This window comes from Mytilus galloprovincialis, chromosome 2 (assembly GCF_965363235.1).
Source record: "Mytilus galloprovincialis chromosome 2, xbMytGall1.hap1.1, whole genome shotgun sequence".
Taxonomy (NCBI): domain Eukaryota; kingdom Metazoa; phylum Mollusca; class Bivalvia; order Mytilida; family Mytilidae; genus Mytilus; species Mytilus galloprovincialis.
The window spans coordinates 37142945-37170783 of NC_134839.1; the positions used below are offsets into that span (position 1 = coordinate 37142945).

The following is a 27839-nucleotide window of genomic DNA, read 5'->3' on the forward strand; positions in this document are numbered from 1 at the left end:
CGAACTAGAAATCCATTTTTTTCTAATAGAGCACCTTACATTATCGTCAATGAGTTTAGGCAAGTGAAAAATTATATAATCATACACAAGAAAGAAACCCTGAACAGGCTTTCAGCAATAATTTTTACCTATTTAATATTAAGTAAATATTAACATGTACATGTATTTGATAAAGTACAGATATAACAAAGAAACTGCCCGGTATCCGACGTAAGAGTACACTTTTTACTGCACGCGTAGTCGGGTGCGTTCACTACGAGGACACTTGTACCCAACTACGCGTGAAGTATTAGTACAGAATCGTCCCATACAGGACATTTTCTATGTTATCCTAGTATATTATCCGACAGTTAAGAATAGAATCTGGTCAAATTTTGAAGTTGAACATGTGGGTTTTTTTATTTTTGCCACGGACCATTTAATTTTCATGGAGGAAGGTGCCTGGTAGTTTTTAGAAAACAATATTCTGACCCCGATTTTGACTTAAAAAATCTGCTGCCTCATATTTTGTCATATGAAAAAAAAATTGTCAACAACAAACTACTTTTCGCCCAATCGAAATGGTGCATGGACATATTTTGTTTCATATTATTAGAATTATTTTCAATATTATCGGTATTAAAATTGATTATCGACACGTGAAAGTTTGTCAGCATTGTCAATCTTTTTAACGTTAAAGTACCAATAGTTCGGTCACTACTCAATTAAGTTTGTCGATAACATAGCTAATTTTGACGGTAAAGAAACATCAATTCGATCACTTCTCTGTTACGGGCTGTATAAAAATGTAACGTCAATCAATGAACCATGCACATTAGGAGTTATTTGAAAACGCAATAAGGGCATTTACACTATCATTTTTTAATTCTCACTATTCAGTTTAACATTGTTTTTATTAATTATAGTTGACTTTTAACTTAAAGAACCGGAGAAATTGATAGTTTACGACATAACGATATTAAATCGAATATCATTATGTCTTGAGTTCTACGAACTCTGTCGAAAGCGAGACTAAGCACAATGAGAGAAACACATATTCATATTACTCTGCTTCACCACTAGTATACATGTAAATAAGATAAGGGTTTGCTATCAGAAACCTACATCATTGTTTGAATGGAAAAAAGAAACAAATTTTTTCAATAAGATATATACGTACCACTCATATGCAAATTTCACTATTTTATATGTTCAGTTTTCACTTTCACTTGTTAAATCTCATGTTATAAGTTAACTATACTTTTATCAATTAAATTGTTTTCTATATATTGCATGTCGGAAACTTTCGTTGTCGACTATACGGTAAAAGTTTTTCTCATTGTTAAAGGTTTTATGGTTGCATATTCTTGCTTTCATTCACTTCATTTGAATTGTAGTGCATTTATGTCTCATTTGTAAGCATACTCAATCTCCATATTGTTATATACATTACTCATTCGAATTACTTTTAATTTTATCTATAAAAAAAATAATCAGTATTTGTCAATGTTAGAAGCAGGGTTTATTCATATCCTTTACACACTTTTTATTATGTTTGTATACTGTAAATATACTATTAATCTACGGATATTGAGATTAATTGCCATAATTATAAATAGGCTTGATATATAAGTCATAATCTGCCAACAATGTGACATTTAATAAATCAACATATTACATTGAATAAAACAAAACATTGTGTACACAGGTATGTATAGCATTGTGTATTTTTCCTGCATGCAATTTAAAACAGTTTATAATTTGCATTATGAAATACTTCAGCGATGGTAGGTCTATCGAATGGCCACTTTTAACCATATATAAAATTATCTAATCTGTTTTTCAAGAAGGCCCAGTCCAATATTATTTGACATTTCACTAAAACAGGGACGTACTTTCACGTTTGATAATATTGTACAACAAAAATATGTCAAACCTTTTTAAATATCAGAATAGATATGCTGCTAAATAAATCTTTCTGAAAATGACGTTCGGTTTACTTTTATCAAATTATGTATTTAAATCTTTTTCTTTCCATTTTTTAAAAAAAAAATAATTCACATGAATTACCAGTAAGTTTCTAAATATTATATCCTGCACATCATAAATTTCTAACTTATACAGAACAAATAAATAGGTTTTAAAACAGCTTTTATCACTTAAAAAATAATTTGGACTGAGGTCGAGGGACAACGTTCTGTAAATTTCCTGGAGAGTCGAATGTACTAAATAAACTCATCATAGATACCAGGAGTAAATTTAGTATATACGCCAGACGCGCGTTTCGTCTACAAAAGACTCATCAGTGACGCTCGAATCCAAAAAAGTTAAAAAGGCCAAATAAAGTACGAAGTTGAAGAGCATTGAAAACCAACATTCCTAAAATGAATGGTTGGAATATGTTGCATCACCTTAATTTATCTTTGTTTAATTGTGTTTGCATTTGCAGTTATATAAACATTTCCAGCTTATGCATTATATAAAAGTCAGACCTAAAATGTCAAATAAACTGAAATTATCAATAATCAATAAAAACAAAGGCGAGGATGGACACAAAATCGAAAAGTTTCTGCATTGTTACACGACGTCACTACGTTTATCAGTGACACGAGGAAGAAAAATTGATACACTACCTCTTTTTGCAGATGCATAAAATGCTCTTAAAAGACTGAACAGAAAATGTTTACGTCATTAAAAGTCTTTCAGTTAATCTTTAGTCTCATCCACTGCAGTAAATTCAGTATTGTACAAACAATGTATTAGCAATCAATTAATTTAAAGTGTGTATTCAGACTTTTCAGTATGTGTTATTTAAATGTTCCCAAATGATAATGTATCCTTCAGACTTTTCAGTTGAGTTGAGACCAAAATGATTGTTTTATACTAAAATTCAGTTTCTATTGCTGTGATATCAAGGATATGCGTTAATGATATTAAAAAAAGAGAAGATACTTATGAAACATTTAAAACTAAAACCTTTAAAAAATAAAATGGAAAATATTTCATTTTATAATTGAACGCTTACAATTCGACCATCACATTGATTACCTACAACGATTAACGGTTTCTCATACAAACATTTTTAACCTAATGAAATGATTTAACCAAACACGTAAATGTAATTATAGGTCACAAAATAATACTCTATTTCGTTTTGATGCATAACTTATCGTCATTAAGTGAGATATAAGTATTTAAAAGACTTTTATGTGAACAGAGATGACTTCAATACCTACATTTGGAAATGAAATCAAGAACACAGAGTTTACCCTGAAAGATGGAGTGGTGTTTGTTAATCATGGATCGTATGGCGTTGTACCAAAACGTGTACAACAGGCACAAGATAGGTAGGACAACAATAATAACATATACTTCAAACTGAATACATTCATGGATTATGTTACTGGTGAATAGACATATGATAACACAAGAAAGGTAAAACAAAAAGCATAACATATAAACTAAAATACTTCGATGTATTATGATACTAGTGTATACTAATACTAATAACATGAACTCAAACAAAAAGCTTTACAACTATCGTACTCGGACACAGAATCAACCAATCTAGTGTTTAAGTACAGATTCTGTGCTAGGGGTGCCGAGTACAGTTTTATGAACAGCATGTCTAGAATTCTCCCATGCAACAGTAGAGGCTATGCTTTTTATATTAAAAGATGAAATTCAGTTAAAAAAAAGTAACTATTCTACATATCATGACTTATGATAATTTTCCAAATGAATAGTACAAGTTGGAAACATTGAACCAATTGACAGACACAACATTAAGAGGTAAACATGCAAACGTCAACATACATGAAAGCTGGTGTCATTACAGTATATGAAAAAAGGTCAATTGGTAAGTTTCTAAAACGTTTTGAATTATTATCAGGTACTTAATCAAATATCTGCCATCAACACCGGTGTACTCTAAACAAAGTGAAAATTGTCACAAAGTCATAAAAAAAACCAATGTAATCTGATAAATAAAGGCAACAGTAGTATACCACTGTTCGAAATTCATAAATCGATAGAGAAAAAAACAAATCCGGGTTACAAACTAAAACTGAGGGAAACGTATCAAATATAAGAGAACTACGACACAACAGAAACACATACTTATACATACTTATACTAATACATTGAACTTGTAGATGGCTCAATAAATTAAGTATCACATTGATCAAAATCAAAGGTTTATAGGATTATTATTAAAGTTATAGCAAAGACATTGAGATATTGTTTTCTTTTTTTTAACTTACCAGAATTAATTGTGAAATGAGGGACCATCCAGACTTATGGTGGCGTCACAATTTAAGATTGAGAATAGAAGAATCTCGAAAATGTGTTGCTGAGTTCGTAAAAGCTGATGCTGAGGCTATAGTATTTCTCCAAAATGCTACTTCGGGTTAGCTTCTTTTAGCATTTATAGCATTTGAGAAACTAACATTGAGTTCAACATTAATTCCAAATTGAAAGTTAACAGTGATTTTTCAATTGCATGCCTTAGCTTAAAAAAATCGAAAATAACAAGGAGTCTATACACATGACGAGTTGTCATGCCAACAAAGCCTGTCAAGTTTTTTATGTTCCGAAAAGCTTCATAATTTTCCTGTAGGTCTCATTCTTTCATATAAACCTTCAAAATGATAGCAGTAAGCAACAACATCAACCGACACCAACATCCTATATCGGACATCTCAAATACACGTACAAACAACAACGAATAACACATGGACCAGAACTGTATAAGATACACATAGTTTTACATTTTTGTGTAATGAACGAATATTATGACACAATTAATTTTACATAATAACATTGCATTTCTTTGAGCCAAGAGTTTCTATTATAAGTATGTCATTTTTCGATTGTTTTATTTGTTTTGGGTTAATCCTGCATTAAAAAGCACAACATTTAAAATGGATATGGCGAATGTGTCAAAGAGACCACAACCCAACCAAAGAGTAACCTTTAGAACTGTAAAAGAGGGACGAAAGATACCAAAGGGACAGTCAAACTCATAAATCTAAAACAAACTGACAACGCCATGGCTAAAAATGAAAAAGACAAACAGAAAAACAATAGTACACATGACACAGTTACTTTAACAGACGAGTTGATTCAACCATGTTACTTGATACTATTATTTGAAGATCAATATAAATCAGAGTATAGTAAGTGTTTGTTTATTTTTTTCAGACATTCTGTGTTTTATATTAGGTTTTTTTCTAGATTCGATTGGATTCCTTTTCTTAACACTGGCGATGATAATTGTCATTTTCTTTTAAATCCATTGTTTTCAATATGTCTGTGTTTGTTGATTTGCAATGTGAATTGGTTATTATAGGCATAGACAGTGTTTTGAGATCCCTTCCATTTGAATCAGGAGATATCATTCTGTGTACAGACAATTCATATCAATCAGTAAAATATGCTTGTGAATTTATAAAAGAATATGGTAACGACAAAGGTAAAGTACTTGTAACATGGAAATTGTCAACGCTTTTCAATTAGAAAACTGCAATTAAAAATAATAATATGTAAACATTTTGCAAAATAAAATTAAAAAAAATAAAACCAAATCATTGACAAGTTCACCGCATATAGATCATCAAGTTCTTCATAAAATCAAACTCGATTAAATAAATATATAAATTTGTGAGTTTACAATATGTTTATGATTGTTAAAAAATCGTAATGATTCAATGTATTTGGCTCACCTTAGTATGTTCTCATGATTCATACAAACATTTCATACATATTTAACGATAAAAATTATATATATGAACATTTTCTGAATATACCACATTTCCTGGGAAAAGAGGTGAAAGATCCCAGAGGGACATTCAAACTCAAATATAAACTAACAACGCCATGGGTCCCTGGAAGATTAACAGATGAGACAGTCGTCAAATAAAGGGAAAACGACTAAATCTTTGAACATTGAGAGTTAAAATTTCTAAATTTCATATTTTTGTTATAGAAAGTTTTCTACAATTTTTCAAACGTTTATATATAACTCATCAAGTTTTCACAGATATTCAAGTAAAATATTTGACAATGAAATTCCCGATCAACAGTGAAAAAGATGTCATAGACCTATACAGGGAATTCTTCAAAACCAACCAAAATGTTAAACTTGCAATTATCGGTAAGTACTGTAGTAATATAAGTATTAAATGATAACCCTCCTGATCTGATGAATACTATTGCAGTGTTGGAAAGATGTCGGGAGTTAATTCGGAAAGGATAGATATTTGCTTGTTAAAAACAAATAATACCAAAAAATCTAAGATTGGATTGATCTGAAGAAATGAATCCTCTGGGTTTTGTTTATAATAACTACATTTACAAACGGACAATTAAAAACAAACAGTTTGTTTTAGATCATGTCAATAACGAAACACTGACTTCTAAGCTGATGATACTATAGGGAACTCAAATATAAAAAAAATATGATGATGTGGTGTGATTGTTATTGCGGCAACTCTCCACTAGAGACCAAACTATAGGTCACCATTACGGCATTCGATAATGAACTTAATCCATACTGCACTGTAGTCCTCTTGCAGTATCGACCCAGTGCACGAAATTAAAAACTTTGTGATTTTGAGTGAAATGTGAATAATGCAATGTTTTTACAAGATAATCAATTTTAGTTCTAGGAATTCTGAAAATGTAAGCCTTGTTAGTAGATAAAGCAAATTATTACCAAAATGAAGAACACACCGATTAGAACATTGCAGAAAAGCATGTTAATCGTGATGAATTGCTCAAATTATAAACAGAACATTTTGTAAAGATAAGTTTTATGTTTAGTGACTTTTTCAGACCATATAACAAGCCCTTCAGCCATAGTTATGCCTGTAAACAAGCTGATTCAATTGTGTAGAGATTATGGAATACTGAGTCTAATAGACGGTGCTCATGCACCAGGACAGATTCCTCTGAATTTGACACAGCTAAACCCTGATTTTTATATAGGTAAGCACAAAATAAGGAAGTAAATAATCCTTCATCTATTGGTCCATTGCAGACATTTGTGTGTATTTGTCATAAAAATTGGTGCTTATTGAATCTTTATCGCTAATCAAAGATTTCAGGGTAATTACATAAGACACAAAAAATGGTTCAAAACATAATGTATGTGATGGTCGTATCATTGATTATTTTTGCCGCTTACAAAATAATCTTTCATCTTATAGTTCCTAAAGCAAAAAGGGCAATAACTTTTACTAAGGACGATAACCCACCAATGATTCCACTGACGATTTCGATCATTTGACATTTTGGTCATACTTTGCTGATTATTTCTGCAGTTACCCTATCTTATAAAAAAATTCACCTTAATTTCGTAAAGACATGATTTTTTTAATTTTTTGGGCGTAGCATGTACAAATTGGTGTTTCTGTGTTTTATTAAAAGCTATTCTATTGCAGTCTCGGAATATTGTTGTGAATACATTATGATCATGGACACGAAGTAATGTGAATGATCGTCAGTTTTAAAACCATTTCGAAATTCATTTTGTTTAATAAACTTTTTGGTCAATCTTAAACCCATCTGAATCAAATTCAATGCATGTTGTTTATTGATATATTGATGTATTGTCATGAAATTCAAAATTTCAGGAAATCTGCATAAATGGCTGTACGCCCCTAAAGGATGTGCAATATTATACATTAAAAAAGAACATCAAGATTATATAAAACCTTTGGCAATATCCCATGGATACAAGAAAGGCATTTTAACTGACTTTTTTCACCAAGGAACACGTGACGACAGTCCGTATTGCGTTGCACCAGCAGCTATTCAGTTCTACAACGATATTGGTGGTCATGTAAGTTAAACATTGATCGGATTTTGCTTCAAAAGATAAGTATGATTATGTCAACACTGGTTAATAATATCAAAGAAACTTAAAGAAAAACAAACATAGCAGAGACGGATATAGAAATCTTAAAGGGACACCGTCAGTATTTTTTTTTTGTTTTCTTCAGCATGCATTTACTGTATTCCGATAAGGAAAGAAGGACGCCACCAAAATGCTCAAAATAGTCTAACCAAACTTTTATAAAACCTGATATTCAATTTTAGCCATTTGATTTTTATTTCTTTTGTAATATTATTGTTATAAATACAAAATTACAAAATACATCAAGAACAACCACATACTTTCCGTATATTCGAAAAATTTACCATTGAAAAATGAAGTTGAAAACATAACAAATGAGAAAAAAGACAATTTTTTTTGACAAATCAAAATATTTAAACAAATTATTTTAAAGGACAAGATACAAGCGTATACTGATAAGCTATTGGGTGAAGCAGTAAACTTGTTAACTGACGCTTGGGGAACTGAGAAACTTGCAATTCCTATGTCCATGGAGGCACCATTTATGAGAATGATAAAACTTCCAAAATTAAAAGTCTTTGGTGGATTGACGACATTCGTAAGTAAGATTTTCAGTAGTTGCTATACTTCTTTTGCTACTTTTTAAATAGCTACAGTTCATAATAAATACAAAAGGAGCTCTATGATCCCGCCATAATGAGTATCCAGTATTGATACCTTTTCGAACTTGAGCATAATGTTGCATAAAATACTGTATTTGTATAGCTTCCAACATTTCCAAATACTTAGAAATGTTATAGTTGGTGGTCTACATTCATTTTAAGTTAATGTTCTGATTTTCTTTTTCAAGTATTAAAAAACATAGAGTGACCATTTCATACATTATATTTCATAGTTACATTGTAATTATAAGAAGGATACTAAATTGGATTGCAAAGTCCAGTCGATGTCAGTGGGCACTGTATAGGCTTAGAGAATAAAGTTCATTTGGGAAACTGGATATGCAAATTTTCTTAGCCTTAGTACAGAAAACGATTAAGTCATCATGAATAACATATTCTATCAGGTCAGCTTGTGAACCCTAAGAAGGTTGTGTCATGGTTTTAAACCTTATTGAAAATATTGAAGGGGAGAAATATATTAAACCAGATGTACTGTATAGAAAGTTAGTTATATTTAATTCCGACAGAACGCAACGAAACGTAATCTTGCAATTATCTATGGCAATGCATAAGTTCATATATACCTCAAAATTGTCAAAAACATGTTTCCATCAGTTTTTAAAGAAAAGATCATTAAACTGATTAAGTATTGACCATCAACTCTTTAATGTACTTGACCACGCCACACATCGGTTGTAATCTTAAATGGAAATATTCATTTTTTTTAATGTATATATAATTCTTACTATATTTTTGTGTAGATGGGTAAAAGAAATTTGAAATTTTTCATTAATATATCATATTTTTTAGGATGAAGTTGAACCAGTTATCATAGACCACCTGGTAAACCATGACGTTTCAGCTCAGTATACATTTGTTGACGGAGATATATGTATTCGTATTAGTGCTAATGTATACAACTCAATCGAGGACTACCAAAAACTAGCCAATTTCATATGTAATCTGATGGAATAAGTTACGCACCTGTCACTATGTAAACTTTAAAACGTACAGTGAAATATAATAAAACAAATTTGGCATTTTTTATTCGAATGTCAATGTTGAGTATTCAAGTTATTGCTGTTCTTGTTTTATTTTAATCCCTCATATATTTTTATACAGAGCAGACTTCTTTAAAAATATGGACTTCAGTTGTGCAAAAATTAAGCATTGTTGATTTATTTGTCCACATATATAAACGTTGTATGTTAAATATCATATTATGTAGTTTCAAATAAAAAGCGCCAAACATGATTTCTTATTCTTATTCTTCTGTTTTCTTATATATTAACTTTAGAATAGTAAATAAACTCATCATAGATACCAGGAATTCAATTCTATAATTATGCCAGACGCGCGTTTCGTCTATAAAAGACTCATCAGTGACGCTCGAATCGAATAATGTTAAAAGGTCAAATAAAGTACGAAGTTGAAGAACATTGATAAACGCAACAGACGTTGTTAAATAAACACTGTTCAAAAGACATAAATCAATTGAGATAAAACAAATCCGTGTTACAAACTAAAACAGAGGGAAACTCATCAACTATAAGAGGAAAACAACGGAACAACAGAAACACGGAAGTTCAACAAAAACAAACGTCAATACATACATAGACACAAATTTATTTGATAACAACTTGAACTGTCATATTCCTGATTTGGTACAGGACATATTAAGAATAATGGTGAGTTAAAACTATTTTTCATGGCTAGAAAAACCTAGAACTTAATAACAATGTTAAAAATACAGCTAAAATGACAATATATTATATGATAGTTTGTTTTGCCATGTTAGCCACAGAATAAAAACGACCATCTTAAATTAATTCATGACAATACTCAAAACAGCATAATAGAATTACTAACTGTGATACACACGAATGTATCGTAACAGGGTATCGCATCAACATTCACATTATTCTAAACAAAAAATGAAAAGGACACATGCAAGCAGTCGATTCATTTCGATTTGGCTAAAATTCTTATATTTGATTTATAACATACTGCACGGTTTATCTAAAGTACAAACATTCGAAAAAAAAAACAAAATTAACAAATCATGGGACAAAACGAAAAACTATCATCATGTGGAGTGCAGTTTAGTCTAGACACTGGTTGTGATTTGAATATATGCCTCGGGTGACCTATGGCTACCCATAGTTACTTTTGGGTACCCATGGCTAAATACTATATATATTATTATATTGAAATAATCTGACTTGTCCTTTATAAAAAGAATTCGGTCTAATCTAGAAATTGGTATATGATGTTCAATAGTTTGACCTTGTTACAAAGTAATAAAAGTTCTTTGTCCTTTTTTATGTTTTGTTTCTGCAATTAAATATGTCAGCTGCTTTGTTTATGAATGTTTCATTTTGCATAAATATGTATTCATATGGGTAGCCTCGTAAACTGAGATTTCGGAAACAAAAAAAGCAATGTTACCCTAGAACTCGGTTTTGAAGTTTTTAAATTTGATCATTCAGACACGTCCTAAACTGAAGCTGGTACCTTACTATGTAACACAACAGGAAGATAACTCTAAAAAAAATCAGCTAAACGTTTTAAAATTACGTTGTATTGTTAAGGAAATATCAAGCTGCACAATGATCAAAATTAGTTTTTGTCAAACTACTGTATTACCAATGATTTTTTTTTCTGATAAAGTGGTTGGTTCAAATTATTTGAAATTTTCATATTTTTGTCAATGGGTCAAAGTAAACATGTTGTCAAAGTTCTTGAAAATTAAACGAGCCAAATTAATATTAGTCAATGTGTTGGGTACCACCTTAAGGTGGTTTATAATCAAACTGATCAGAATAACATTTTACAAAAGATAGTACTTTGAAGGCAATTTCAAAACATTATGAACAATTATACCTTTTTTGAATTATGAGATTATAGTAATAGTTGTATAATCACGATTTGCAATTATTTTACTACATCGAACATGAGAAACATATACATTTGTCGTATTAAAAAAAAAATCAGCAGATTGAATATACTTTTACACGTGCTTTCCATACTATATATAAAGCAATTAAAACAGAGCCTTTAAGTATAAAACTGTCTGTGAAATTTTTTTTGTGAAAACTGAAGTTATATGAGTTTAAATGTCAATGAATTTTGAAACATAATGTTTAGTAAAATTAGGTGTTCTTATCTTGTTTTCACTCAACCGTAATACATCTCCTAGCTTATTGTATTATTGTTATCAGGCAGGACTGATAGAGCCAAGATTTAGAGGTAAATATTAACTTGCATACATGTATGTAGTTCAACAACTCAAATATTCATTGCATACAATAACGTTTTGTTCACGCTCAACATATATTAAATACACGTATGTATAAATGCGAGCTTAGGAATGGTATTTATAAACCATTAAACAAGTCGATGACCATTGTAGACGTGCTATACATAATTTATTTAAAGAAACGTTGATCTATTTTAAGATATGAAAACACTTTCGGTTATTATTAATCATTGTTAATATTGTTGTGGTACTTTATCATTTTATTTTTAATATTGTTAATGCATTGATGGCCATTAATTTAAGTAACGATAACTTCTACAATCACATTGTATTTATATATGTACATTATGGAATACACATATATAAAAGTAGTATAGATTGAAAGTACACATGAAATACGTCACAGTCAAATGGAATACCAAACTGTTTTAGTTTGAGGTTTAAATAATAATACCGTTTCGCAAAGGTCGATGGCAGACATAGGCGAAAATGGAACATGTGTACATTTGAAATTTGACTTATAATTATAAATTGGCAGTCAATATTTATATCAGTCTTTTTTACTAATGGAGCTACCATTTGATTTTTATGGGGGGGCTAGGATGAAATTTGAAAAAAAAATAGGCAGGACAGGAGTTTTGAGTAAAAAAAGAAGGCAGGATGATGAGACACTTGCAAAAAAAAAAAGTGAGGACGACAATTTAGCAATTTAGGTAAAAAAAAGTCAGGATAAACTAAAAAAAAAAAAGGCAGGACAAAATTTTTCATCCTTGCCCCCCCCCCCCCCCCCCATAAAAATCAAATGGTAGCTCCCTATTATTTAAAGGGACATTATACACGGCCGACACTTGGCTAACCGAGAGTTTGGTCGGTTAATCTATATTGAATATGCGGCTATATGGGCGGTTGGTCTGTTAATCGGGTTGGTTATACGTCTGTTAAGAGTAAAATGCACAATTTAGTGTTAAATATACAGATTTTTTGGCAAATTATAAGAACCAAATCACAAAAAGAAAAGTGTCTGACAAAATGAAATATATCATAGAACATTTTCCACCTGTAAAAATATTTCATAGTCTGCGCAGTTTTCAGTAAAACTAAAAGGCGTCGCACAAGTATGCAGTATGTATGCTTATACGCAACGCAATTTTTTTTTAATAAAAGGCGAAACAAACAATTTTAGATATCTTTTAAAGGACACAAAATAGTACTTTGGTTCTAAAAAAAAATGGCATTAGTAAATATTTCATAATTGTAAAATAACGTGAATAATAGCACGTTTTAGGGGAAAATATGGGAATAAAGTCTGTTAATGGGTTGGACAATTAAAATTGTGTCAGTTAAGAGTTATTTAGCCACGACAGTAGTTTTGCTACCTTTATATTTTCCCATTGAAAAGTTAAGAATGAGATGTTCTTGAGTAAAAAAAAATGACAATACGGTGCAACAGTATCCTTCTCTTGCATTTTATTGAAGGGTGTGTCACTTCAATATAGCGTGAATATGGCCACTGGAATATGCATGAATTTATGTGTCTGTTCAAAGTAGCACGTTCTAAAATCCGACTGAAAGTGTCTATGCACATGCTATTTGTCATTGGACGTTAAACCCTAATTCGTCAGCATCATCCAATTAATTTTTTTCTTCTATTACTTCATCATAAGTTTTTTTTTTACAAATCATTCTAAAGAAGTAAATGGAAAGGAGCGAATACAGCTATATTTGGTTATCTTAAGTTTTAATTCATTTTATTCCGTTTAGTTCCTTTCTACAAAAGTACAGAGGAACTGCAGTTGTCCGCATGTAAACGTCTAGCATTTATCACCAATTTGAGAACATCGCAATCCGTTACTGTGTCAACACCCAGGGATGTTTCATGTCTGTATTCTTAAACAATAATATTTGTTTCTCTCTTTTTTTAGCAATGCATCACTCTCTACTGTCCTTATATATTATTCTATATTATGCGTCACCATCCAGATTTTCGTGTATACCATGAGGGTGTAGATTGGGGTGTTGTTTATTTCTGTATTCTTTAAATTTGTATGTCACTTTTCCCTAGATTTTATTTATTTTACTCATTATTCTTTCTCTATTCTTTATATTTTAGCATCGCAATGTATTTTACTTACTGTTGTTTGGTTACATTACGACGTTTATCTCTGATTTATATACTGGTTACCAATGTAGATGACAAATTGGTGTCATTCATGACAATTAAACATAATTCACATGATATACGCGACTATTACTTTAATATTATACTTTTTGAAACCATTTTTATCAATTTTCAATTTCCATTGTCTAAATTGTTCATTGTTCATGTGTTGTTTCCGTTTATTTATGTTTCATTGTTTATGTGTTGTTTCCGTTTATTTATGTTTCATTGTTTATGTGTTGTTTCCGTATATTTTAGCCACTCGTCTTGAGCCTACCCATTTGATCTGATAACACCCCATATAGCAATAAAATTATACTTTTATTGTCATTCATAACTCTTAACAGACCAATTAACAGACCGGGTTGTATATATCCGACCCATTTTTAAATAAAAATTGATTAATGTCACCAAAATACAGATTTTCGTGTAGATTTTTCACACAATGATATTTTAAATATGGTTAACACATATAATGCCTGTCTTTTTTCGACGTTCAAAATGTTGCATACAAGTAAATTCAACCAACGTGTCATTTTGTGTACATTTTGTGTGTGTAAAATGTGTATAAATTTATTGATGAGTAAACCGCCTTTTCATTTTATAGATCGTTTATCGAAGCTAGAAAAAAAATAATTACACCACTGGATTCAGTACATTGAATTGTTTTGTCAGACATAAATGATTTTTATGATAAAAGTATATTTAAACAGTTTTACAATGAAACATACTGAACGTGCAATGATTTTCTCGATAATATCCGATTAACAGACTTTAGCCAACCCGATTAACAGACCAACCGCCGATATAGCCGCATACTCAATATAGATTAACTGACCAATCTCTCGGTTAGCCGAGTGCCAGCCGTGTTATAACTGTCAAATTCATGTTCACCGATTTGACTCAAATGTTCATATTCGACTTATAAATCATACTAAAACGTATATACTAGTATATGAGTCTGAAAGATTGTGTTACACAATCTTTCAGACTCATATAATTTTTCCTGTTTGTGTAGTATTGTCAATTTTGATGGTCCAATACCTATTAAGTTTACTGGTTGGTAGACATGCGCGTAGCTACGTTTACGTCAAAACGCCCGGGCGTACACTTGAATTTTGAAAATAAAACAAATAATCGTCATAGAATAAGAAAAACTGGTCAAAACCACATCAGCCTTGTGTTTCTTTTTTCAATGGATTGTAATTTTGAATAAAAAGGGACTAAATTTACTCAAATAGATCATTTAATATATTTATTCGAATCTTTTGTAAAAGTCTGAATCTACTATGAATTCTACTTACTTTTCTTATATTTAAAGCAATTCACTATCTGCTCAGATTCGATATGCTGTTTGTATTTTTGTCGAGCCTGTGATTTATGTCCCAAAAGCGAGACAAAGCGGCGTCAATATTTAGGTTCCGAATGTGGATAAAGTCTTTTGAATGACTCTCCGTGAAATTTTACGAAAGTTGGACAGAAACTGTTTATGATCACAAGAGTATTCAGAGCAATATAATAATGCAATTATATCTTTAATTTCCCCGCATTTTAAGGACAAAATGTATTTCTTTCTGCAATTAATAAGTGGTCGCAGTTTGGGCTTACATAATTAAAAGTAATATTGGTTTGGACTTTTTCTCTAAAACCAATGACCATTAGGCTAGCTTCCAGTTTAACACGATGAATAAGTTATCATTTTACAAAATTTAACCAAAACAAATCAACCATTTAGATTCAAAAGTATGTTGCTATCAATGATTTTTTATTGACAGGAATCATTATGGTATCTCATTCCCGATAGCTATCGGGGGCTTCGTCCCTTTCGAACCCACTACCAGCAGGTGAGCGGTTGGTACCCCTCATATTCCTCGCCAAGGTTCGGGCGTACACGTAAAAATGACCAACCTACGTCACTGGTAGATTCTTATAGACTCTCTCTCTCTCTCTCTCTCTCTCTATATATATATATATATATATATATATATATATATATATATATATATATATATATATAGCGAAAGCTCTTTTTTTGAGAGCCCAGGTGGTCGTGTGGTCTAGCGGGACGGCTGCAGTGCAGGCGATTTGGTGTCACGATATCACAGTAGCATGGGTTCGAATCCCGGCGAGGGAAGAACCAAAAATTTGCGAAAGCAAATTTACAGATCTAACATTGTTGGGTTGATGTTTAGACGAGTTGTATATACATTATGTACACAGCCATGTATCACCATCATTGATGGCGATCCGATGGATACATCTGTTGTAGGGTTGTCACTGACTCAGACGTACTTATAAATATAATTATTTTCTGTGACTGTATCTTACATTAATTTGTAGGATCCTTTACTATAGATAATTTAGCTGATCTGTAACAATAACATCTTCATGCCTTATATATCATGTACTGCAGTACGCCGCTAGATTAAAACTGACGTGGAAAGGTAACACACGGCCAGCGAAAGCTCTTTTTTTGAGAGCCCAGGTGGTCGTGTGGTCTAGCGGGACGGCTGCAGTGCATGCGATTTGGTGTCACGATATCACAGTAGCATGGGTTCGAATCCCGGCGAGGGAAGAACCAAAAATTTGCGAAAGCAAATTTACAGATCTAACATTGTTGGGTTGATGTTTAGACGAGTTGTATATACATTATGTACACAGCCATGTATCACAATCATTGATGGCGATCCGATGGATACATCTGTTGTAGGGTTGTCACTGACTCAGACGTATATATATATATATATATATATATATATAGTAACATCCAAAGTATCTAAACAGGAGATATTAACAATCGGAGGTTATAAACCATGCGGAAGGGGCAATTGTAAGTGCTGCAAAGTCGCCAACATCGAAACCCAATTCGTAATTAGCACAGTCACAAAGAAAAAATACAACATATTTATAACATCAAATTGCAAAACGCAAAATTGCATTTATGTTCTAACGTGTGGAACTTGCAAATAACAATATGTTGGTGAAACAGAAACACCATTTAACATTCGACTAAATATTTAAAAAAAAAATCGAAATTATGTATCAGCATTTCGTTTGTATCTTTGTCTAGACGGAATCTTTAAAACATCTACGTGAGCCTCCGAATGAAGTTTGACGGTTATATGATCTTCATATATAGCCTTTTGCTAACATAAACAAAGATATAAACTATAGATAGCGAACTCGTGCAGGAATCAGAGTTTGTGGATCTAACAATCTAATTAAAAACCGCATATCAGAAACAGGAGCGATGAGAGATCGGTTTTTAATTAGATTGTGGATCTAATCGGTCAATCAAAAGGCTTACCCTTGTTTTAGTTTCAATGTTGACATTATTTTCCTTTTACTGGCCGATTATGCCTAGTTCATTCATAACCCATCAGCAGCTAAAAGTTTCAATTGAAGTTCACATGAATACGGATTTAATGAGGTCGAATTATTGACTTATTATTTAATACTTCATGAGCAATGTTTCTTTGCTAATTTTGACAAAACAGAACCACACTGATTGTTAAAGACAAATTTTACCTCACTATTTCCCTTTCGTTAAAAATGTTGAACCAAAAAATTCATATTCTATTATTTTCTGTATGTTGTAGCTATAGTGCCCCTTTAAAATCATAAAATGAATACATATGTATTTTATCTCTACTAATTTTAGACACACACACAAATAATTCTACCTTCAGTTAGTTTCACATTAAACGGATTTTCTTTTTGGGTGGAAGCTGGAAATGGTTGGGATCCCTGATGGTTCGTAGGTTAATAATTTTTTCGATAGTTAAAAATCTAACAATTCTTAAAATAAGAAGACAAGTAAGCGTTATATAGAAATATCAATTTATCTATTAAAGTCTTTGCATTTTAGATTAGAATGGGAGATATGCCTGCTTTCGGTAAGGAAATGCTCAAAAAAGAATTTGACCTGAAAGATGGCGTCACATTCATTAACCACGGATCATTTGGTGTTGTTCCATTACGAGTACAAGAAGCACAAAACAGGTACGAACCAAGTGATGGGTAAATAAAAAAACGTCTGTCATTGTGCTGTCATCATTGTAGAATCATGGTAGATAGTATAGGCAGTTCGAAGAAGAAAGATATGGTTAGATTTAAGTTTTGTAACGCGAACATGTTTGACCCCGTCGTTTTCTTTATGTGCCTGTATTTTAGTGGCTGTCGTTGGTGCACGTTTTCTATATTTGTTTTTCGTAACTGGTATTGCTTGTTCTTTGTCAATTGAACTCTGGTGGACAATTTTGTTTTGTTGAACACTTGTCATTTCGGGGCCTTTTATAGCTGACTATTCGGCTTTTTTCATTGTCGAAGGCCGTACGATGACCTATAGCTGTTAATTGCTGCGACATTTTGTCTCTTGCGAAGAGTTGTCTCATTATCCTGGTATCTATGATGAGTTTATTTGCAATCATACCACATCTTCTTATTTTGATAAACATGTCACACCTTGAACTATTGTAATGTTCTATCAAAACCTTGTACTAGTATTACCATATTACAAAAAGTTCATAGCGCATGCATGCTTAGATGCCAGTGAACACGAAACAACATAACATAGTGTACATGAATGTATATTACATGACTGTGTCTCTATAACTTCTAATAAATGCAATTGAGCAAAGCGGGTAGGGTTTTTTTTTGGTTCCTTCCTATAAAAACGTAACTGTTTTCTTTGTTTGCTCGTCAAAAACCTTTGCCCAAAACAAAAAGTAAAATAACAAAAACAAAAACAAAAACAAATGTCTTTCCAAGTAACATTGAACATGATAACGTAATTCAAACATGGTTTCCTTGCAGATAAAACAAGGTAGTGTTGCTATATTACTAATCCATCCGGTGTATATAGATCGTTACCTGGTACAGTCACCGAACAAAGTATCAAAATAAATAGACGAATCAAAGTTTGACATGTGGAAAGCAATTCTATTATATATATATATCAAAGAGCAAAATTTAAAAATGGCAAAATTAATTGTAAATTACTTACATCGGTTTTGAACAATTATACCTGTTATGACAGGTCTGTAAACATACGTGTCTCATCATCAATGAAACCAATTGTGTTTTAAAGAAAACAAAATAAAAGAGGGACGAATTACTTACGGAATGGTTAATGGTACATTCTTTTTTTAATTTGTTGAAATTGTTTTTAAGGGTTCTGCATGAAATAAACAGCTTTCCTGATCTATGGTTTCGAATTAACAGACGAGTAAAACAGGACGAATCTCTACGATTAATTGCTGAGTTTGTAAATACGGAAGCAGACGAACTGGTTTTCGTTCAAAATGCTACAACAGGTCTGTAAAAGGTTAATGCTAGCGAAACTTATCATTTTATCACATACAAATGTAGTATCATTTAAGCTGTGTCGTTCATGGCAAAATCGTAAATTATAATATTCAAAAATTGGATTATTTTTTCTGGATACTTATATTACACAATGCTTAATTAACGTATGCTCTCCTAATGTTATTTTTTGTTTAATTGGAGTAACTATTTGTAATCCAGTAAAACTGTTACTTGCCCTGAATTTCCACAAAATAGCTTGTAAAACAAGTAAAATCCGTTTTAGAGAAGAAATATGTCTTGTGAGTAATTGTTTCAAAGATGTATTGTGCTGGTCTCACTCTTTATTCATATGAGTTGAAAATTAACTGGCTACAGAGGAGTAAATTTTAAAAGATATAGTTTGCTTCAGATATTTGACAAATTGACTAATTGACTTGCTAAGTTAAATTCGGATGGTTCTATTTACAAAACTATATTTTAGGTGTAAACACTGTACTAAAGTCATTCAAATTTGACAAAGGAGACGTAATTCTATGCACTGACAATACTTATGCAGCTATTAAACATACATGCAATGCAACTTCAGAACTACCTGGTGCTAAAGGTAATAATGTATAGATATCGATAGCTTCTATTATCTTACCGCTTAAACATTTCTAGGAATATGATTGGTAAAAAGCAACCGCGTGGAGACTGTGTGTACTCCATATTAGGTTTGTAGGGTTCCTTATTAGGTTTGTAGGAATAACAAATAGTTGTAGACTGTAGTGTCGTATAGACGCGATGCCTAGTTACCACCAGCAAAAAGTACCTCTAAGTCAGTATGAATTAGTTTAATAATGATGATGGATATACGTCAACAACCAACCCCACAACACAACAAACCATATATCGATGTCAAAATATTGATTTCAACAATACACAAGCGCCCGAGCTGAGGCAAACAAATATGTCAAAACATTAAATCACAGGACTAAAGACATTCTATTCCATCCAAGTCGATCAAAGTGATTGATCAAATTTTTTTGGACGGTTGTTACTATTAAAAAAACATCCATAACATTGTAAAAGAAAACGTTGATAGTGACAACAGGTCTCCTCACTCATACATATACACACACGAACACTTTGCAGCATTACATCACATTAATAGTAATTTTTTTCTGTTAATAAATATCATACTCTTTGACTTCAATACGATTATACTGGTATCATATTCAGGCAAACCAACTCATTCAAAAATATTAGTTGTTAAAATGTGGTATTTTATCATTCGTTTTCGTAATTTCACTTTTTCAGGTTTACGCGTAGAATACATAGACTTAAAATTTCCTATTGAGAATGAAGATGAAGTTGTAGAAATGTTTCGGGAATATTTCAAGAATAACCCTAAAGTTAAATTAGCAGTTATAGGTATGCCTTTATCGTTTATTCTAACGAATGTAGATAAAATCATTTTGCAATTTCATCATTATAAAACTATCCGGATACAAATATTGAATAAAAGAAACGAACACAACAAATAAAAGTAAAATACAAAAATGCTGTACTCCGAGGAAAATTCAAGATTGAAAGTCCGGAATGAAAAGGCAAAATCAAACATGTCAAAAGCTCAAATACATCAAACGAATGGATAACAACTGTCATATTCCTGGCCTGGTACAGGCATTTTCTTGTTCAGAAAATGACGGATTAAACCAAGTTTTATAGCTAGCTAAACCTCTCGCTTGTATAATATACAGAAACGAACGTCACTTACGTAGAATGAGACTTCACATCGTTACTTTCGAAGACGAAACTTTCGTATGGCCTTCAACAATGGAGAAAACCATACCGTTTAGTCAGCTATAAGAGCCCGCTTGTTATATGCGAAACAACTATTATACGAAAACTACCAGCCATATGTTTTACAATACTATTTGAATCACGTCAATAATCGAATAACAGGCTTCTGACTTTGAACAGGCTCATAAATATTGTTTAGCATGTTTGTGAACATTCTACCCCGCTAACTTGGGAAGTGGTGTAACAACACTACATAAGAACAAATGGTTAAAATCAGTTTCAAACGGATTAACTCAATAAATTTGATACGAAGCACAAACAACTATGGAACCTACGCTAAAACAATGACCACTCATAACCTTATAAAAGTACAAGGAGTTATTTAAGGCTAGTTCAAACTTAATTACAACTAATTCATATTACATGGTATTGTTATCCCAGACGGCAGACCAGTTCACATCCAACATAAACTTAGTAAACGATTACAGACCAAATGAGGCATATTTTGGTATTCTCTTACTTTTAAAGAAAGAGGTATAAGAAAAAATTCAGATAAGATTTCATATTAGAGAAACTTAGCAATTTGATGCAAAGCGTCAATTTATTTTAGCTTTGTACATGTAAGACAGACAGAAAAATATTGATTTCTGACATATTAAAAATGTCATTGTAGATCACATAACAAGTCCATCCGCCATAAGAATGCCGATTGAAAAGTTAATACCACTTTGTAAAGAGTTTGGAGTATTGTCATTAATAGATGGTGCACATGCGCCTGGACAGATTCCTCTCAATCTGAAAGAGTTGGATGCCGATTTTTATACAGGTACTTTAACAGGAAAAGTGTTTGAAAACTAAGAAAAAACTTAATCATGTTAATAGCATAAAAAATATACACATGTAATTACAAATGTTAAACAATTTTTGAAATGAATTATATACAGATCAAGTATCTGAAAACAAGCACAAAATAAGCTAATAAAGCTATGGTTATCTTTTAGGCAACACAATGGTCAATACAATTTTTGAAGTATTTGTTTAAGGACTATGAACTGCAAATGATTAAAAACCAATGACTCTTGTATTCCCGTCCGGCGATAACAAAATTACAAAAAAAAACCGAAAGATACACAGATTTGTAAAATGCGTAGTACAGAAATCGCGAAACGGTCAAAATACAAGGAACATGAATGTCAAACATACTAGGTAATCATCTAAAGAAATTACCACGTTTAAAAAAGAATCAAATTATTACCACGTTTAGAAAAGAATCAAATTATTACCACGTTTAAAAATGAATCAAATTCAGAGGGTATCTTTAAAGTTATGAAGGACAATACGATGGAGGAGAACTTTTAAAACTGTTAACGAAAAAGTAGATTTGGAATAAAAATTTAGAAAGTCCGTCGGGTCTTGCAATTGTTGGCCCTCTCATGCCAGATTTTTATGAATTTATATCATATATTTATATCGGCATCTTTTTGTTTAATGACATGATCATGTTGATTATGTTTTATTTATTTTCAAAGCCCTTAGGATTGTTTTATTTCAGGTAATTTTCATAAATGGTTGTACACACCACGTGGATGTGCAATACTTTACGTTAAGAGAACGCACCAGGATTGGGTGAGACCTCTTGTGACATCACATGGTCATAAAACAACATTCCAGAATGACTTTTTTGAACAGGGAACGCGAGACGACAGTCCATATTGTGTTGTACCGGACGCTTTGAAATTCTACCAAGATATTGGCGGATATGTAAGTAGTCAGAATTCTTCAAGATAAAAGCCAAAACCAACAAGGTCACTCGTGGTTAAAAATGAGGAGTACATTTTAAAATTAAACGGTTATTTCAACATTATCGACCTGAATGAATAATAAATAATATATTTTCATTTCACTATATCAAGTACTATATTTAACTACATGCGTCAATGAAAGGTCCACCCAGTATGTGTTCAGAGCGCTGAGTAACTTTTGATAAAATGAGTTAAATAAGATCTAAGAAAAGTGTGTGAACAAATTAATATTGATTGAATTATATTCTAAAAGTCTGAATACATCATGACTTTCCAAAATAAAAACGTCTCTAAATTGTTGACTCGTTTGCGATGTTACAATGCCATATAGGAAAATAGATAAAGACCGCTTATGACAAGGATTTGTATAGCAAGTTTTAAATATACACAAATCCTTCTTATGACAACAAAAAATAATTCCGATATTTTTTTCTTCCTTGGTCCTTGAAATGTGCATTTACTGCAAAGACGATGTTACAATTAGCTTTGAATTAAACAAACACAAATAATAGATTTAATTAAAAAACAATTATTATGTTCAGGCAATATTTGCCTGTCATGCATGTCTTACACAAAGAACAAGAAATTACTCAACATTATCTGCTTGAATCTATTTAACAGTATGAATTTTACATTGCAAAGGCACATAAACTCAGCATAGATAACAGTATTAAATTTTGTATTAACGCAGGCGCGCGTTTCGTCTACAAAAGACTCACCAGTGACGCTCGAATCAAATAAGTTAAAAAAAAAGGCCAAACAAAGTACGAAGCAAAATTATTCATACATTGAATATTGTATTGGATCTTGAATTCTCATCATCATACTGCATTTTTCTGTATTTAATATATTCTGTCCGATCTATATTCCAAATTCTTCATTTCATTCTAGCTAATATGATTTTTCCAACATCATAAGGCAGCCAATGAGAACAGATATATGTCATGAAATAATTTTAAGATGGCGCGAAAATCGTATAAACTAATGGCTTCACATTATGATGCGTAGCATTTCAGTATTCTACCGTTTTTATCAAGTATTTCGACACAATTAGATATGTTAAAACTAAGCAACGCTTAAATGACCATCTTGCATGCATATATTTCTTGACGATTGAGTTATTGTCTTGCAGGAAAAACTTAACGGCTATGTAGATGACCTTTTGAACAAAGCCACCAACATGTTAACATCCTCATGGAAGACAGAAAAACTGCAAATTCCAAAATCAATGGAAGCACCATTTATGCGAATGGTTCGTCTACCAAAACTGGAAGGACTTTCATCAGGCGTAAGTAGTCTGTTTGATATTGTTCATGTACATTATACTTGAAATATTGCCTTTTGAATCTCTTCGTTTTAACGGAATAATGACATACACTAAAGGGGGTTCAAAAGGAAATATTGCCGTAATAATTATCGTATTCATCTTTGAATGCAGATGATCGGTTATCTTTTGTTTTAAAATTTTCCTAACTGACGAAGATTGGACTTTATTGTGTCATGGCAAATGTTTGTTTATATATCTGTTTGTTTTTGTAGATAATAACACAACGTTGACTGCTGTACACCTATTTTTGACATTTTTACCTATTATGTCTGTTTGTTTTCTTGACACATACGACTGTCATACAAGTGAGAGTTTACCTAACTATAGAACTAGGTTAAATCCGACATAAGAAAATGCCTGTACTTAGTCAGGAATATGACAGTTGTCCATTCGTTTGATGTGTTTAAGCGTTTTATTTTGCAATTTAATTATGAACTTTCCTTTATGAATTTTCCTCGGAGTTCAGTATTTTTGTGATTTCTATTTATCCAAATTATTTATAATAATAATTTTATTTGCAAAAATACACCCATATGGGTCAAGCAAACACAAATACAACATTTAATACAGACAGTGAAGAATTACAAATATAAACATAAAAAAAAAACATAGTAATAAATGTTAATTAATGTAGCCTTTGATGAACATGGACCTCATTTTCGCAATTCTAATGATTGCTTTATAAAGTCACCAATTTCTGTCAAAAGCTCAGATTTAGGATTTAAAAGTTGTTTTAGCTTTAAAAGTGGTTGATAATTTGTAAAATCAGGATTTAAATTATTAATCTTTAAAAATAAGCAATCTCTTAAAGTTGAGTTTAGTTTGCAGTATAGTAAAAAATGGTATTCATCATCAATTTTATTACAAAGTTTACATAACCTTTGATCTCTGGGTACATTTTTATATCTTCCCATTTCAACTTCTAGGTTATGGTCACTAACCCTTAATTTAGAAATTAATTGTCTCGTTTTAAAATTTGATTCTTTTAATAAATAATTTTCAATTTTTATCTCAGTTTTTATTTGACCATATAGAAATAATTTCGAACTGTCTGTTATAGAAGAAAGTTTATTCAAGACTTTTTTTGTATAAAATTCATGTGATACCTGTTTAAACTTCATCTTTAAGGAATATTTAATTTTATTGTATGGTTTATCACAAGTTTCAAAATCTTTAGCATTTAATCCAGTCTCTTTAAAAATATTTAGAGCAAATGTATACCAACTATGAAAACCATCATTATGCAGGGACTTATTTAATTCATAGGCTTCTTTTAACAGAGGATTAATATCATTGGTATGAAATCTACAGAAATATAGCATAACTTGTGGTTTAATAAATGAAGCCATAGAAAATCTGCCCAGTTCTGTTTTGGCTGAAATATCACATGCAGTTTTTCTAAGTCCTAGGACAGATTTACAGTATTTATTATGAATCATTTCATAGCAAAATTTATCTTCTAACGACAAAGTATCACAAACAGAACCATGTTGTTCTGAACGTTTCAAAGATTTAAACATGGATAAATAATCTTCCATAAACCATACCTCACTATTATATAATAAAACAGGTCTTATTAAGACATCAAAAAGTTTGCATGATAAATTAACAGGGATGGATTGAAAGTTAGAAAATCTACTTTTTAAAGCAAATAGGACCTTCAATCCCTTTTTTGATAACTCTTGGATAGCATTTTTAAAATTACCCTTATAGTTAATAATGTTTCCTAAAAAATTGTATTCTTTAGTCTCATTTAATTGGGTGTTTTTATAGCATACCACAGGGGTGGGAGAAAATGTATTCTGAAACGTGATAACTTTAGTTTTTTTAGTATTAACTGTTAATTGCCAGTCATAGCAGTACTTCTCTAGTTTATTTATTGCATTCTGCAGTCCTATATGTGAACTTGACATTATTACCAAATCGTCTGCAAAACTCAAGCTGGACAATTCAGATTTTTGAAGGACTAAAGGTTTACAAGTATTGTCAAATTGTACGAAACTTTTATAGGCTGAGTGTGAAACCCGCATTAAGGACAACATACTGAGACATAACATAGTTTGTCAAATATCATCAGTAAACGGAATCGCCTATTGTCGTTTGAGTGCCAACATTTATAATACAGAGGAGGACTATGAATTATTGTGCGAATTTATTCGAAGCAAAAGTTAGGTAAAGCATACTAGTACTCGCAATGAATAAATGAAATAACACACTGCAGAAAAAGCCTTATTTCATAGATATAAGAGGATGTGACATGAGCGCCAATGTGACAAATCTCCATCCAACATTGTCCAAGTAACACGATGTAAAAGTAAAACATTAAAGGTCAAAGTACGGTCTTCATCATGTAGCCTTGACTCACACCGAACAGCAAGCTATAAGGGAGCTACCATTTGATTTTTATGGGGGGCTAGGATGAAAAATTTTGGACGGCATTTTTTTTTAGTTGTAATCTCTGTCCTGCCTTTTTATTTTTCATTCTATTTGGTCCTGTCTTTTTTTTATTAGTTTATCCTGACTTTTTTTACCTAAATTGTCATCCTGCCTTTTTTTTTTGCAAAGTGTCTCATCCTGCCTTTTTTTTACTCAAAACTCCTGTCCTGCCTATTTTTTTCAAATTTCATCCTAGCCCCCCCCCCCCCCCCCCCCCCCCTAAAAATCAAATGGTAGCTCCCTAAAGTGACACTAAATGACTAGTGTAAAAACTAAAATAACAAACGTACCGAACTCTAAATGGAAAGTCCGTAATTAAAAGGCAAAATAAAAAGCTCTAACACATCAAACAAACGAATATATAACAACAGTCATATTCCTGAATTGGTACAGGCATTTTTTAATTAGTTTAAACATATTTTATTGTTCAAAAATGACAAATGGATTAGACACAAGTTTTTCAACTTAGTAACGTCTTCTCCAATATATACATAAATATACACATGAATGGACATTACATAAATCTGACTTTAAAAAATAATGTAGAAAATGGTGGATTAAAACCTGGTTTCACCTGGTAAAACACTCAAACATTATTTGATCATTTGATAATCTAGGACTGTATTTTTAAATATTTGATTAATATGTTTGTAACAGAAAGAATTAATCATTAATTGATTTTATTTAAAAATAAAAAATAAAAATAAAAATAAAAAAAAAAGAATTTGTGATTATGTGATAACTTGGACACCCCCAGTAAGGACATATGTGTAATATGATGTTCATTATGTTTTACAGTCGAACAGCAATCAGTACATAGTGGATACCATGTTGAATTACCAAATTGTTGTGGCTATAGTGTTCGTAGACGGTGACTTCTATTGCCGACTAAGTGCCAATATCTACAACACAGAACTGGATTATCAAACGTTGTGCCATGTAATAGAATGTCAATTTGAATAAAGGAATATAATTAAACGTCCGGAGCTCTGATTAACTTTCTTTAATCTTTATTTGTGTCCTAGAAATTTTTCTCTTTGCAGAATTTTTCTCCATTGTAATTGTGTAACTATTGTTACGCCATGTTTCTGCAGCGCTATGCCCTTACTATCGTTAGGCCACTTAAATTTTCTAAAAAAAAAAACTAGGTTCTAACTATCTTTGCGTAACTTTTCTGCAGACACATTCTCCGACAATCGACAGGCCATTTTTGTATTATTTCCTTGTGAGCTATATTAACTTTATCAGGAAAACTAATAATTCTTG

General features: G+C 31.4%; 1 protein-coding gene across 1 annotated transcript; it reads left to right on the plus strand.

Annotated features, from left to right (window-relative positions):
* Nucleotides 1–3161: 3161 nt before the first annotated feature.
* On the plus strand, nucleotides 3162–27551 carry LOC143061937 (uncharacterized). Its single transcript, XM_076233799.1, has 17 exons — nucleotides 3162–3326; nucleotides 4245–4387; nucleotides 5330–5452; nucleotides 6020–6133; nucleotides 6814–6966; nucleotides 7614–7822; nucleotides 8271–8435; nucleotides 9310–9471; nucleotides 11734–11748; nucleotides 17785–17918; nucleotides 19089–19231; nucleotides 19705–19827; nucleotides 20523–20636; nucleotides 21682–21834; nucleotides 22561–22769; nucleotides 23943–24098; nucleotides 27372–27551. The coding sequence occupies exons 1-17, from the start codon at nucleotides 3199–3201 to the stop codon at nucleotides 27534–27536; spliced, it is 2409 nt and encodes an 802-aa protein (XP_076089914.1). The 5' UTR covers nucleotides 3162–3198; the 3' UTR covers nucleotides 27537–27551.
* Nucleotides 27552–27839: the final 288 nt, after the last annotated feature.

Bases quoted from the DNA above. Each gene is read 5' to 3' on its own strand.
- LOC143061937 (XM_076233799.1), top strand. From the start codon at position 3,199: ATGACTTCAATACCTACATTTGGAAATGAAATCAAGAACACAGAGTTT. The intron at 19,828-20,522 runs GTAATAATGTAT...TCACTTTTTCAG, and splicing joins AGAACTACCTGGTGCTAAAG to GTTTACGCGTAGAATACATA. The intron at 21,835-22,560 runs GTACTTTAACAG...GTTTTATTTCAG, and splicing joins GGATGCCGATTTTTATACAG to GTAATTTTCATAAATGGTTG.